Genomic DNA, 14,656 nt, shown 5'->3' with positions numbered 1-14,656 from the left:
TTATTTTGTAACTTTTGGTTATGACTGAAATAGAATTTAAACCCTCAATAAGTTTGAAAGTTTAAGACTGGAAACATACATAGTGTAGTAGTTTTTATAAATAAAATCATGGCTGTTAGGTGTTAAGTGAAGTTCTTAATAAATAAAGTTATTTTGAATTACATATTACTGTAAGATAAATCAATTCAAAAAACATTTGTAAAAGCACAAATAAAACTATTTTGGACTATAGCCTACAGTACGACTAATCGGATTTAAAAGTATGTATCTGAAAATTAACATGTAATAAAATTTTTCCAAACCACCTCTAAAGATGAAAAAAGCATTTATCTAATTATTGATGGCTAACATTTTCTGTCAGCAGTGTAATATTTTGTGTTAATATTATGTCCCTTCCTGGCAGACATCCTATATATATCTTGGTTGATAAGGACTTAGAAATGACCATTAAAAGCTAGAAAATATTTAGAACTCAACATGTAAAGAATAGCAACAAATCCTATATAAAAACAGATTTTCTGGTAGTGTTTGGTGTTGGTATTAGAATGGATTGCTGAGGTGAGATTTTGTAGAATATTCTGTTTGGATGTCTTTTCAAGCTAGGGTAGATTTGCCAGTAGATTATTAGTTTGTTTGACGTCAGTCATCATGAGTGTGGCAGGAAGTGAATGGAATATATTACAACTTATGGTCCCTTCCAGTGATATTCCTTGAATTTCAGGTCCTGGGAATTTGAAATTATATTATTATTAAGTCTGGCAACTTAAATTTTTTCAGCTGTCTCTTTCTCATCAAAATCATTTGATCTTGACTTTTGTTGTCATTTGATTCATGCAGGGATATATAGGAATCTATTTGGCTGTGATATATACTACTTTGTGATATTTTAGTGCTAACCTATAAAAGTTAAAAATTTTAATGTGATGTTTAAGAATATCTCATTTCTGTGAAATTAGTTTAATGAAAAGAATTATTAAAAGTTTCTTCTCATGTTACTGTAAATTTTACTTTCCCTCAGCTTTCTTTTCTAAATGTTTCTTATTTTTTTAATAGCTGATTTTGGAGTATCTGCACAGATTACAGCTACAATTGCCAAACGGAAGTCTTTCATTGGTACACCATATTGGTAATTGTATTTTAATTGACAATTTAACTTTTTGTTTTTCTATCATTACTGAATACAGCATTTATTAAGAAATAGACTGGTCAAAATTTTTAGGACTAAAACAGATTAAGAAGATAATCAGTAGCTTAAGCAATTTAGACATGTATACTTGTGGATGGATTACACAGCCAAAGAATATTTTATCATGTTTATTTTCATTAAGTGAAAAAGGCTATAAAAGGTAGATAATGGCTTTTGAGAACCTCGATATAAAGGAACTCTCATTGATTCTCTGGGGTCCGGCATGGTTTTTACACGTACTTAGCAAATGTTTGTCGATAACTTGATCTCCACCTCCAGCTTCAGAGATTAAAAGCTAATGTTATTCCTCTTATAAGAAAGTAGGAACTATCTTGGGAGCATGTGAAATTGTGAATTAGGCAAAGTAAATTTTGGGAACATTCTCATACTTCATCTGTCTTTCTAGTATCATGCCTTTCCCACATGAACTCTAGGGATGTAGAACAGAATGGAATCTCTTGTCCAAAGTGACTAAGGTTGGCAGTTACTCAGTTAATAAAAAATGTCTGTTCAATGGCAAACTCAAAATTAATACATACGTACCTTAAACATTTTATTTTAATTTAAGGCATATGAGTGTACTTTTTTCTTTTCTTTGCCATAGGACCAAGACCTTTTCTTTGACTGGCTCACTAATTAGAGTTCTGTCTTAATAATGTAAACTATACCCACAATGCCTCAGCTATATTTCGGGGTTGTGTTTCTTGGATGTACAGAGCATGTGACTTTTTTTTTAAAGTCAGACTTATGATGTATAAATTTAGCCTTATTAGGTGTGCAGTTCTTCAAGGTTGAGAAACTTGTATGCTGTGATAGTGAGAAATACCACCATAATCAATATAAAAGATGGGTTTCCAGCACCCAAGGAAGTGTTCTTTTGTCCCCTTTTAGTAAATTCTGTTCCCTCATCCCTACCCTCTGTCAACACCCAGTCTGATTTCTGTCTCTATGGTTTTGCCTTTTCCCTGAATGTCATACAAATGGAATTATACAGTCTGTAGCCTTCCTAGTCTTTTACAGTTGTCATATTCTTACCTAATTTGCCAGGTTTTTTGGTTTTGTCTTTAGAAACTTGTCTTTAACAAGGTTTTCGGAAGAATTCACTTTAATTTTCATAACTCTTTTTAACTTCATCACAAGATCAGTTTTTTCATAACATTTAATTAAATAATATTATTTATAGTATTATATAATAATATATGTAATATAATGAATAAACAGGCTCAGAGATGAACTCAGTTGACAGTGGTAAGCATACAGCCTAACTAGCAGAAGTAGAAGTACACTAGCTGGATACTTTCACTCATCGTTTTATAGAGAAATGGAGAACATCACCTAACATGGGAAGCCAGGCATATCAGCTTTATGCACTTTGATTCTCTGCTAGTGCATTTCTACCAGCAAGCTGGAATCTAGCCATCAATAAAGTAACAACTGACATACTTTAAAATTACTTTTCTTATAGTAATTTGAATATGTTTAAGGAGTATTTTAAGATTAGAAAGATTTTAAGAACAAGCATCTTGAAAGTTAGAGGGTTGGTGTGTCGTGTGTGTGTTTAACTTCACTGACTTACTTGACTTGCCTGAAATCATAGTAGGACGACAAATGTGAATTTGTAAAGCTACTTATTTAAATCATTCTTTTGATATGTAGGAGTTGGTTATTTTTAAAACTGTTTAGGATTTAAAATTTTTATATTTGAAAATTAGTATCATTTAAATCAGTCAAATACAATTTCATAGAGAATAATTAGAATAAGACTATAATAGGAAAGTTAAAAAAGAAACCTAAGTTTGAGTCAATTTCCTCTAAATAAATACAGTTTTAAAAAGCAAACACTTATTTTTATAACTTCCACCATTATAATAAAACTGAAAAATTGCCAATTAACTTTATAGTAAATATGAGTTAAGTACTAAATGAAGATTATTGATGCCCCAATAAATAGTTTCGGTCACATGAAAACAGAAGCCAGATTGTAGTTTTTTGGTGTAAGCAGGTAGAGCTAAAAATTATAGATCATTTATTGAAAGATGTTATTTCGCTGTAAAATTCTGCAGAATTGTACAGAGGAAATGATGGAGTATGGACAACTGTGGGATATGTTGCTATATTATAATTATAAAGTTTTATAAACCTTTATAGTAAGTATGGCAAAGTAACCAAGGAGTCACCAGTAGGGTCTTGGGATGGAGAATCTTACAAAGTCAAGATCTTGGAAGAGATCTTTGAAATACTACGTATTTTTCAGATATCAGGGCCTAAATAGGCCTCAACTTAGATATAGTTCCAAGTGCCTCTTGTGGGAATATGAAAGAAAATACAATAAATAGAAGATTTTTTTTGTTTTGTTTTTGTTTTCCTGGAATATTTCTTTCAGGATGGCTCCAGAAGTTGCAGCCGTTGAGAGAAAAGGGGGATACAATCAGCTCTGTGATCTCTGGGCAGTAGGAATCACTGCCATAGAACTTGCTGAGCTTCAGCCACCTATGTTTGACTTACACCCAATGAGGTCAGTGTGTCATAATTGGAGAACTCTGTGCTTAAATTAAGGGTAATCCCCTCCCCCTGCCCAGTATTTATTACATTATGAACAAATAATATTCTTAGTCTTGCTCTACCTTATTAGTAGTAATAGAATTACTTAATAGTAATAGAATTATTTATGTTATATATTAAAATATGAAATCTTTAACATGCTGTGTAATGATTTGTTGATTTTTCAGAGCATTGTTTCTAATGACAAAAAGTAATTTTCAGCCTCCTAAACTAAAGGATAAAATGAAGTGGTAAGTATTTTTCTGTTACTTACTTTATAATCATGAGTAAAAAAAAGAATTAAAATTTAAAAATTAATTTTCAAAATTTCTTAGGTCAAATAGTTTTCATCATTTCGTGAAAATGGCACTTACCAAAAATCCAAAAAAAAGACCTACTGCTGAGAAGTTACTACAGGTATTATTTTTGCCCTGAAATATGTCTTTTTTCAAAAGATAAAATGCCATCCAATCAGGTTCCTAATGAGTGTTCTGTATTGTTTATATAGCACCCGTTTGTCACACAACCTTTGACACGGTCTTTGGCAATTGAACTGTTGGATAAAGTGAATAATCCAGATCATTCCACTTACCATGATTTTGATGATGATGATCCGGAGGTAGGAATTGTTTTTACCATTTTTAACATTTATGTATATATAGGTATGTGCATCTCAGAATCAGTTTTTTGAAGTTCTGGGTCTAGTTTAAATAAAAATCTCTTAAGGGAATAATTAACTCTTTGACTTGGTCTCTCTTAGGGAAGTCATGTGCAGGATTTTTCTTACTGGCTTCTTATGAATGACTGTTTTCTGAAAATGGCAAAGACACAATCATCTAATCCACTCAGTGAAATTACTATAGTTCTTTCAGAGTAGTCACTTCAGATGAAGTTGCCAAATAGATCGTCCACTATAAAAGAGAGAACACAAATGGGAAGCACTTAAACCAGATGTTTTTAGAATATACTCAAAATTTCTGTTCGATTTTCCTCTTTAAAAAAATCCTTGTACAGTACCTCATGAATTATTAGTGGTTAGTAGAAAGTATAGGATTGCTTTTGTTAGTGACTAAAACCCTAATTATCCACTATGGAAATGTTTAAAAATGAGCTGGCATCATTGTTAGAGAATAACTAATATGACGGAAGGATTGATATCAAAAGAAGCCTCTCTTCTGTTAGCATATTTAACATTCCTAGCTAAGCTAGTAATTGTGGCACCTAACATAAGTTTAGTAAATGTGACATGGCAGAATTTTGTTATTGGGTCTGTAACTGACGTGGATAGCCTTGACCCTGACTGGTTTTATGTAAGGCACTTAAAATGGTGTAAATTTCACTGATGATACTGAGGGAATGATAGTTCTCAGTGGTCAGAAAGATGGTTGCATATCATCTTAAGTCAGAGCGAACCTTTCTATCAATTCACCATTGTTCTAGCTTGCCATCATTACACAGCTGTAATTAAATCAGCTATCTGCCTTTCTGTTCAAGGTCTGTAAAAGTTTGAAAACAACTTAAGGAACGTGAAGTATTATTGACCTTATAATAGGGAAAAGTTATTTTTGTTGTTTTGCTTAATTTTGCTTTTTAAAAACTTAGGTTTTATAAACTCTTCTCCCATCGTTCAACGTATAGGCAGTCCTGAATTTGCATGGTGGCACAGGACTGTAGAAATGCCCCTGTAAGCTGAGACACCCTGCAAAGTGATCTTAATCATCAGCGGGGAAAACCACAGTTCTGTGACTTTAAAAAATTTTTGTCAAAACATTAAAAATTCTCTTACTGTCAGTTTTAAATGTATAAGGAAGTGAAAAAATAGTAAAACAAATGTTTACCTAGTGCACTGTTACTTAAAATATTAGTGAGAATCAGTGTGTTTCATTTGTTTACAAAAAAAACTTCCACAAATTATTTACTTGATATAATTTTCTTCTCCTACATGTTAACGCATTTACTATGTGCAGCATTCTAAGATTTAATAGTTTTATAGTTATACCATTTAAGCTGGGAAAGTAAAACTGTTCTCATAGGCAATCATAGGTTTTATTCATGTTCACTGATGATAGCAATCTGTGTGACTAACCTGACATGATACCTATTTTTGCTACTATATATTGTGATCAGAAGTACAGGGTTTTTTCCCCAGCTCTGCATCTAATTAGCTGAGCACCCTAATTTTGAGTCTCACTGTTCTTATCTATAAAATCAAGAAGAGTACTAGGTTCATAAATTTATTTTGAGGACAAAATGAGCTCAGATGTATGAAAGCACTTTGTAAACTACAAATCACTGTGTATGTGTGAAGTTTAAATACTTCATTTTTGAAATGACTTATGCTACCATTTTACTACTGTCAGTATTTCAGTAATTGGGGTCTTGTAGATTCATATGGCTTTATTTCCTGAGATGTGCCTATACTGAGAATGGTTAACTTGGGTCCTGTTCTTGATCTGCCTTTCAAATCTGATAATTTGAGCTCCAGTGTTTATGATTACATTTTCCATGAAGATGTGCCTAAGAGTGTATCTCCTTCAAAGGTAATAACTTCAATGGAAGTGTTTCACACACAGAAAAAAACCTATTTGGTACATGAAATAGATGCTGGCATCACCTCTTAAGGTGAGACCTTAAAGTGTGTGGAATGGAGCCGCAGAGGTTTTACAGATGGGGCCCCTTGTACTCCCTGGAAGGTTGAAGGAGTGTCCGTGATGTCGCTGTAAGAACTCATCACCACTCCTCCTCTCGCCCGCACCCCCGAGTGCTTCTGAGTGCGGCGATACGCAGAGTGAGTTTAATACAGTGAAAGGAAAGAAAATAGAGCACTAGTCCTACAAGAAAAAACATAAAGGAGGGAAAATTACGTTTACTAAGGAAAAGAACCACAAATCATGAATACCTTTAGCGTCATTTTATTTTATTTATCTCATTCTTTTTGATAAAAGAACTTGAGGCGATTTTTTTAATTAAAATATTCTCTTGTGAAACAAGGAAAGTTGCAGCTTTTGAACAGCTGTTGAATTATTGAAACACTCAATTTTATATATTTATATATATTCAACTCAGAGAACATTTATTGGGAACCTGCTGTGGATAAAATATATCCATAATCTTAGAAGCTCCCAGTTTGTAGTTGCCTCTTTTTGAAAAAAATATTCACAGATTCATTATATTTTGTGCCATTTTTGCATAAAATAGAGTATCTCTTTCACATTTGAGTAATTTTGTGGACCAGACTGTGACTTGATTCATCAAATGCCACATGTCGTTGATTTTGGTCTTTCCTAGCCCGTTGTTGCTGTACCACATAGAATTCACTCAACAAGTAGAAATGTAAGAGAAGAAAAGACACGCTCAGAGATAAACTGTAAGTATATACTAGACACACTTCATAATTTAACAATGAGAAGTAAGATTTCAAGTTGTAATTTAGTTACAATTATTTTTGTTTCATTTTCTTCCAAATAGTCTTTATTAGTAAATCTTTTTAAAGGTAGAGTTTAATTAAGGCAGTAAGAATTTCCTTTACCTTATTCCCTGGGGAATTTTCTGTGGCAAGAGAGGGGATGTATTTATGTTGTCATTGTTTGGGAGGAGGAATAAAATTCCTCAGCCAGGCAGGACAGAAGTAATTGAGGCAGTGCTTCCTAAACTGGTAGGTGTGTATAACTCACCTAGAGAGGTTGTTAAAGTGCAGTTTCCAATTCAGTGGACCCGCAGCGGGACTTGAGGTTCTTCACTTCTCACAAGCTCCCAAGTTATGTAGATGTTTATGGTGTCAGGGCCACACTTGGAATGGCAAGGAGAGGTGTAGAGATCTGCAAACTGTCTTAGCATCTGAGTGACCTGAGCACCTTTAAAAGTGAGTTTCCAGCCCCACTTTTCCATAGATCCTGATTCACTGGGTTTTGGGTCAGCCCAGGAATCTGTCTTTTAAAAGAACCCTCCAGGTATTTCTCATGGACAGCTGCGTTATGGGCCCAGTGAGACAGACCATTCCTTCACACGGAATCTGGTACTGTCAACTCATTGGTGATAAACTCTGCCAGCAGGAATCTGCAGAAATAGTGCCTAAACTTTTTTCTTCTGGAAGCATTAATTCTCTATGACTTAGAATGCTAATTTAGTGCAGTGAGCCTTCTGGTAACAGTTTTCTGTGGGTTAAAGATTATCCTGAGGGACTTGATATCCAAAATGACTTTAGTGAAATTAGGTAACATGGTAAGATAACTACTATAAAGAAACTGTTCCCAATTTTTGGCTAGGTTAGTAATGATAATAATAGTACATTTCATACTTTAATTAAGATGAAGCCATCTCTTTGTCTGAAAAGCTAAGTAAGTAGTGGCAGACACTGTCACCATTTAATAGAAAAAACAAAAGAAATGCAGAGATGCAGAGATTTGCCTTGGGATAAAGTCATACACCATGTTAATAGCAAGCCTTGGATCTCTCAACTTCCAGCCCAGTGGTCTTTCACCAACACTGCTCTGTTTCAGAAACCACCTCATCACACCTTGTGGATTTTATACTGCAGATTCTTTGCAGATTTTCCTTTGAAACTTTGACTGGACCATACACTGTGTATTAAGTTCTTAGAAAAGCTTTGTGCTGGGCTAATTGAAAATGCTCGTAAAAGAAAGAAACTCTTGAAAGAAAGCACCATGAATTGTACGAAAAGTCCAGGACTGGGATTTGGTACTTTGTTTGCCAGCAGTTGGTTGTGTGACCATATATAAGATAACCTTTTTAAACCTCCATCTGAAGCCAGATGATTTAAATTTGCTAATTTCCCTCCGAACATATTTTTCTAAAAATGACAACCTCAGTATATATATAAAACTATACTTACATAGTTCTATAACCTATATATAAACATTTCCTATTTTTTAATATACAAAAAGCAATTACAAGATGTCTTTATCATTTCTTTAATAATACAAATGGTGATCAGAGATACCTTTGTTGTTGATTTAGAAAACTTTTTATATTCAGTACTATTGAAAATCTAAAGTACTATTATCTTGTTACCCAATTCTTTAAAAAAATTATATTATCAGGCTTAAACTTTATTTGCAAAGTGCAGTTCTTTCTGAATCATTCTTTACAAATTTACGTTAGTGATTCTCAGCTTCTAACTGCATATGCCTGTATATGCTATATGAAACTAGATGTTATATCCCAGTTTTTCTGAGATTCTGATATGCCCTCCCTTTGGTGGGAGCAGGTAAAGTATAATGGATTTCTTCCCTTTTCCCCCATCTGCCAGTAAGAAAAGTGTCATATCCTTCTAGTGTGTTGAGGTAGCAACCACCACTTTTAATAATTTATATGAGTTTGATATTTGAGGCTTTTAAATCTTACACAAGTTCTAATATCTGCTTTCTTAGAATATTTTATGTGAGATGTGATAGAATAGTTAATAATGCTGTTGACAATAAAGACAGGCTTTGGAAAAATTGTTTTAATAATTGTGTATATTTGTTCCTGTTGACAGTGTTTTATGTTCACAGTTACATGGTATCTCTCCATGTAGCCAAGGTTTTCTCTTATTAAACTAAATGCTGTGTAGGCAACATACATGTGAAAATGGACACATTTGCAGAAAAGGTGTTATTCTTTCCCTTTAGGGAATCCTTTCTGCCTTCAGTTAAATATGATAAGCAAAAACTTGCTTTAAGAAATACTTGCGGGGGGAAACAGGCCTGTTCACATGTGACAATAACGCAAAACAGATAGATGCACAAACTATCCTCATGTAACTTTATTATAGATTTAATTTTCCTAGTTGGTGACAAATCTAAGTGAGAGCTGTTCACTAGGCCTCTATCAAGGTGAAATATATATATTAATTTTAATACCTTACTTGAAGTTACCTTATGGTCCTTGATGTATGATCATGTGTGGACAGGTATGAGGAATCCACTGTTGAAGAAGCCTTATCTTGGAAGTGATAGGCCATCACTCTGCCATATTCATTTGGTCACATAGACCAACCCTAGTGATGTGGGAAGGGACTACCACACATTTATAAACACCAGGAGGGCAGGAGTCATTAGAGGTCATCTTGAAGGCCAGCTTCCAAACATACTCTGCCTCATTTGCTGTCTACCCTCCTAAATCCTGAGTTAAGATTGCCTCTAGTTAATGCTGGGTCACAGTGAAGTAGCAAGTTAGATCCTGACTAAATTTGCTGCTAATCTTTTTTTTTTTTTTTTTTACTCTGGAAGAGGTCTAGGATTAACAGATTAAACTTTAATATCCTACCTAGACTTTTTTTGGTCTTTTTTCAGCCAACAGATTTTTCATTTACATCTTTGGATTGTAATCACTGTATGGTAGATGGTAGATGATAAAATTAAATGTTTTGCCATAGAGTGACTTAAAATTATTACATCATTAAGAACATAGAAACAGATCATGGCTTTACTTCTTTTTTTAGTTGGCCAAGTAAAATTTGATCCACCTTTAAGGAAGGAAACAGAACCACATCATGAACTTGTAAGTAGTGTAGTCTTGGAATGTTAACACTTATTCTGAATATAAATATTTTAATTAGTCTTTGTGATGTTGGTACTGACTAAAACATCTAGTTATTGATATTTTCAAAAGCATTTGGGGAAATAAAAAGGTAAGTAATTCTGAAATTTATAAAAAAATAAATCTGTGTTGCTGAGATTGAATATTCCAAAATTAGGAGAAACTAGTTTTACCATTCTCTGATTACATGTTTTTAATGCTGGCCTTTTTTTTTCCCTCGATTTTTGTTTCTCAGCTGTTAAGGGCTTTTTGTATATGCATTTATTGGGACAAATGCCACCATTTTAAATTAGAATGTTGGACCAATAAAAGCACATCTCACTGAATTTATGGGCAGCCTTTTAAGAGTGTAAGCCAGTTTTCTAAACATTAGGGTAGAGTCAAATCTGTTTGGACTAAAACTCAGGAGAGACTAGGCATACATAGTAGATCAAATCTGTCATTCATTTAAGGCTTTGCTAACTATATGAATGTTCTTTTCATGATTCTTTTTAATGTTTTATATATGCCTTTCCAGATATATGATAATGTATTTTTAGAAGCAACATGTTTTGCAAATATTTGAGATGATAATATTCTATGGAAGAATAAAAAAATAAGACTTAAAAAACAAAATTAGTCTTAATGAAATTAGTTTCCTGCAGCTCCAGATTATATGTTTCATTTTTTCTTTTCTATTAAGTAATGAGAAGAAAGTAACTGTTAATGAGGACTAAGGATTGAAATGGGAACTTTCTTCTTAAATTTAATGCTTATTTTATCCTACTTGACTAAAAGCATACATACAAAGTGAATCTTTAGCCTTTAAATTATGGAGTTATTCTAAATCAGTATACCAGTATGGAGGAAAAGAGTGTTAAATAAAAATTCTTAAAATGATTATATTAAAATACTTAAGCCCAACATTTATATAGAGGATGGAGAAGGTTAAGAACAAAAAGTAGTCTAGTCATGATGTTTATAAATGCTAATATTTTGTTAAGGCAGTTGGAGTTTGTTTTCTGTTTCTTTTTTTAAGTTGGCATTGCATGTATTTAAATTCTGTGCTAATTTAATAACTGCATCACAGAGCAAAGTTGTTGCATTATTGATATTTTAGAAGCTCTTTAATATGATTTGACTTGGCATTTGCCTTAATAAAATTATGTTAGCAGGACTTACCTCACTTGTGACAGTTTCCCTTTGTGAATTTGTGGCTTTTAGTCTAAGTGTAAATAACTTGGGTTTCTTGGTCTCTGCTAAACAGCCCGACAGTGATGGTTTTTTGGACAGTTCAGAAGAAATATACTACACTGCAAGATCTAATCTGGTATTTCTCATCTTCTGATTTTCTTTGTCAGCATTGTTTAGTCTTAATTGTTTTTGGGTTTTTTTTTTGATCAAATATTTTGTCCAATTTTAATGAACCAGTTTAAGCATTGTTTTATAAGTTCCTGCCATTTAGCAAGCCTCTATATATTGATTGTAGCCATTTTTTTCTAAAACAAGTTAAATAGATATATCTACTCAAGGAATTTTTAATTTTTTATTATAATTTTTTATGAAAAGTACTTAATTTTCTCAAATGTATTTTTAAATTACATTTTCCTATAAAAATGTTCAGTTTTAATGTGACTTACTTTAATGAACTAGAAACCATCCATTTATATACACACACACACACACACACATCCATTCATATATATTAAACTACTTTTATATATTACATATAAATGTATACATATATAATTTTAAGAAATAACGTATCCCTAATTAGAAGTGAAATGAGTCTCAGATGAAATTTTAACTTTGTAGCATTAGGTAATATCCGGTTTTCTCAGGCCGAAATTTGGATTTTAAAGCCCCCCTGAAGTTATAGATATTAAGGCTGTGTTACCATTAGGTAAGAAAAGAGGAAAATTAACCCTGGTAAATATTAAATAAATAGTACTTTTAATAGTTGCTATAAATGGTTTTTTCTCTGTAGCTAGCCAGGGCTCCAAGTTGCTTCCAGATTTACTCCTAGATTGTACTTTTTTGCCTTTTCATTGGAATTTTCCTTCTCTTTCCTTTCTCTCTGCCTTAATAACATACTTCTTTCAATTCTGGTTGGTTGAAGTCATTATATAAATTCTTAAATCTATGCCCTGTAATATTTGTAGAACATGGAAGAGACTGTTTACACCTAATTTCTCTTGGAGGAAGTTGCTGTCTTGATGGGCAAAAAATACTTGGGCATATAAACTTTCAGCCATACTGCAAAATACATAGTGGATTGCCAACAGGTGGTGACTGTAAATGACAAGATGCTAACATATGAAATAGGTGCTATGGAAATCAGAGGAGAAAAGCTTTTGGGTTATTGTGGCTTTATCTGGCTTCTGGAAGGGACTAAGACTGATTTCATTGTAGTGTAGGAACCATTATAGATTCTTTAGGAAGAGAAGGGCTTATGTCTCCAGTGTTTCGTGGGAATTGCTATGGGAATGATCATTGGCACAGACCACAGTTTTGAGAGAAGGCAGATAAAGAGCTGAAATTATCAAATGGTCATACTACTACTGGAATTATGGAATTAGCTCAGAAGAGGAGGATTGAAGTCATCAAAGAAGAAATGATAGATGAAACTATGAGATGGCGTGTGTTCGCTAATTAGGGCTGAAGGAGGAAGGAATGCAGAAAACTGGTTACCACGAGGGGTGATCCCTGTGTTTTGCAGTCAAAGGTAAAACCAACATGGGAGAGAGGGAAGAAGCAGTTGAAAAGCTGGAAGAGTCAGTATATGGACTGTCAAAAAAGAAAGGATGCATCAAATGGTCCAGAGAGGACCAGAAAGTGTAAAGATTGAGAATTAACTGTCCAAAGGGGCAAGAAAGATGAAATGTCTGAAGAAAATAGTCAGTGATTTTCGGATTAAAGATTTTTTCAGAATTACACATATGTAGGCTAGAATGACAGTTAGTGAAATTTGTTGTGGAAATAAAAAAACCACAGAAACAAAAGTTTAAATTGACTTATTTATTAATATTGTCTATAAAAGATAACAAACCCAGAAACATAGTCTTTAGAATTACAGTTATTCTTTTCTGTGCCCCTTGTTTCTGGAACTAGCCTAGTAACCTGAGTAAGTTATCTTGGCTCTGTTCCCTACAACTGCCCCTACCCCCAAGTCACCAGGAGTTTCTTAGGACAGAGGGCTTTAGGGATAGTTAACTTGTTAGATAGTTCTGGCAGAAGAGGGATGAACGACATATTTGTCAGATTCTACAGGTTATAAAATCAACCTTTAAAAGTTCACTTCTGATGATAACAAAAGCTAACATTTATCTACGAGTTTTTAAACACAAGGCATTCTAAACACTTCAAATGTATTAGCTTAAAATCCTTGTTTTACAGATGAGGGGATTTAAGGTTTAAAGAAGTTGAAATTGGTCTTACCACCCAGCTAAGTAATGGCCGAGGTGGGGTTTGACTGGGGCAGCCTGGCTCAGGAATTCAAATCTAAACCATTGCCCATGTTACCTCTACCCCATGTCATCAGGTTTTTTCCCATGAATACTGAGCTTGCACTTATGATCTCCCTTTTTACTCAATATATGTTCCATAGTTATTTTTTTATTGTAGTAAGATATACATATAACACAGAAATTACCATTGGAACCATTTTTAAGTGTATGGTCCAGCAGCATTAAGTTCATTCATATTGTCATGCAATCATTACCACTATCCATCTTCCCACACTGTAGCTCCTTACCCATGAAACAATAACTCCCATCCCCCCTTCCTTCCAGCGCCTGGAAACCACCATTCTATTTTCTGTCTTTTTGACAGACCTTATATTATAGGTGGAACCGTACAGCATTTGCCCTTTTGTGACTGGCTCCCTTCACTTAGCATCATGTCACATCTTTAAAGATTCATCCATGTTGTAGCATGTGTCAGAATTGCCTTTTTAAGGCTGAATGATGTTTCTGTGTGTGTGTGTGTGTATGTATGTGTGTGCATCTGTACCACATTTTGTTGGTTAATTCATCCATCAGTGGACAGTTGGATTGCTTCCACCTTTTGACTCTTGGGAATAGTGCTGCTGTGAACATGGGTGTGCAATATCTATCGAGATTCTTTTAGTTCTTTGGGGCATATAAAAAGAAGGAGAATTGCTGCATCATGTGGTAATTCTACATTTAATTTCTGAGGGAAATGCCATGCCACTTTCCATAGCAGCTGTGTCATTTTACAATTCCCACCAACAGCACACAAAGGCTCCAATTTCTCCACATCCTTATCAACAATTGTTATTTTGGGGTGTGTGTGTGTGTGTGTGTGTGTGTGTGTGTGTAACAACAGCTATCCTAATGGGTGTGAAGTGTCCATAACTATTTCAGTTGTCTAATTTCATCAGTCCTAAAA

General features: G+C 33.7%; 1 protein-coding gene across 4 annotated transcripts in view; it reads left to right on the top strand.

Annotated features, from left to right (window-relative positions):
- MAP4K3 (mitogen-activated protein kinase kinase kinase kinase 3) overlaps positions 1 to 14,656 on the top strand; it is a 185,700-nt gene that overhangs the window by 120,229 nt on the left and 50,815 nt on the right. For 3 of the 4 annotated variants that reach the window (XM_027621088.2, XM_027621090.2, XM_027621091.2), the window contains 8 exons: positions 1,054 to 1,126; positions 3,570 to 3,701; positions 3,916 to 3,978; positions 4,063 to 4,144; positions 4,236 to 4,346; positions 7,016 to 7,094; positions 10,170 to 10,228; positions 11,514 to 11,576. In XM_027621088.2, the coding sequence (XP_027476889.1) occupies positions 1,054 to 1,126; positions 3,570 to 3,701; positions 3,916 to 3,978; positions 4,063 to 4,144; positions 4,236 to 4,346; positions 7,016 to 7,094; positions 10,170 to 10,228; positions 11,514 to 11,576 (662 nt within the window). The remainder of the gene's footprint in view (positions 1 to 1,053; positions 1,127 to 3,569; positions 3,702 to 3,915; positions 3,979 to 4,062; positions 4,145 to 4,235; positions 4,347 to 7,015; positions 7,095 to 10,169; positions 10,229 to 11,513; positions 11,577 to 14,656) is intronic. The other variant, XM_027621089.2, reaches the window with a different exon arrangement.

Source organism: Zalophus californianus, chromosome 8, assembly GCF_009762305.2.
Source record: "Zalophus californianus isolate mZalCal1 chromosome 8, mZalCal1.pri.v2, whole genome shotgun sequence".
In the NCBI taxonomy this organism is placed as follows: domain Eukaryota; kingdom Metazoa; phylum Chordata; class Mammalia; order Carnivora; family Otariidae; genus Zalophus; species Zalophus californianus.
Note: the sequence above shows the minus strand (reverse complement) of the source record. Positions and strands in the feature narration are given on the sequence as shown.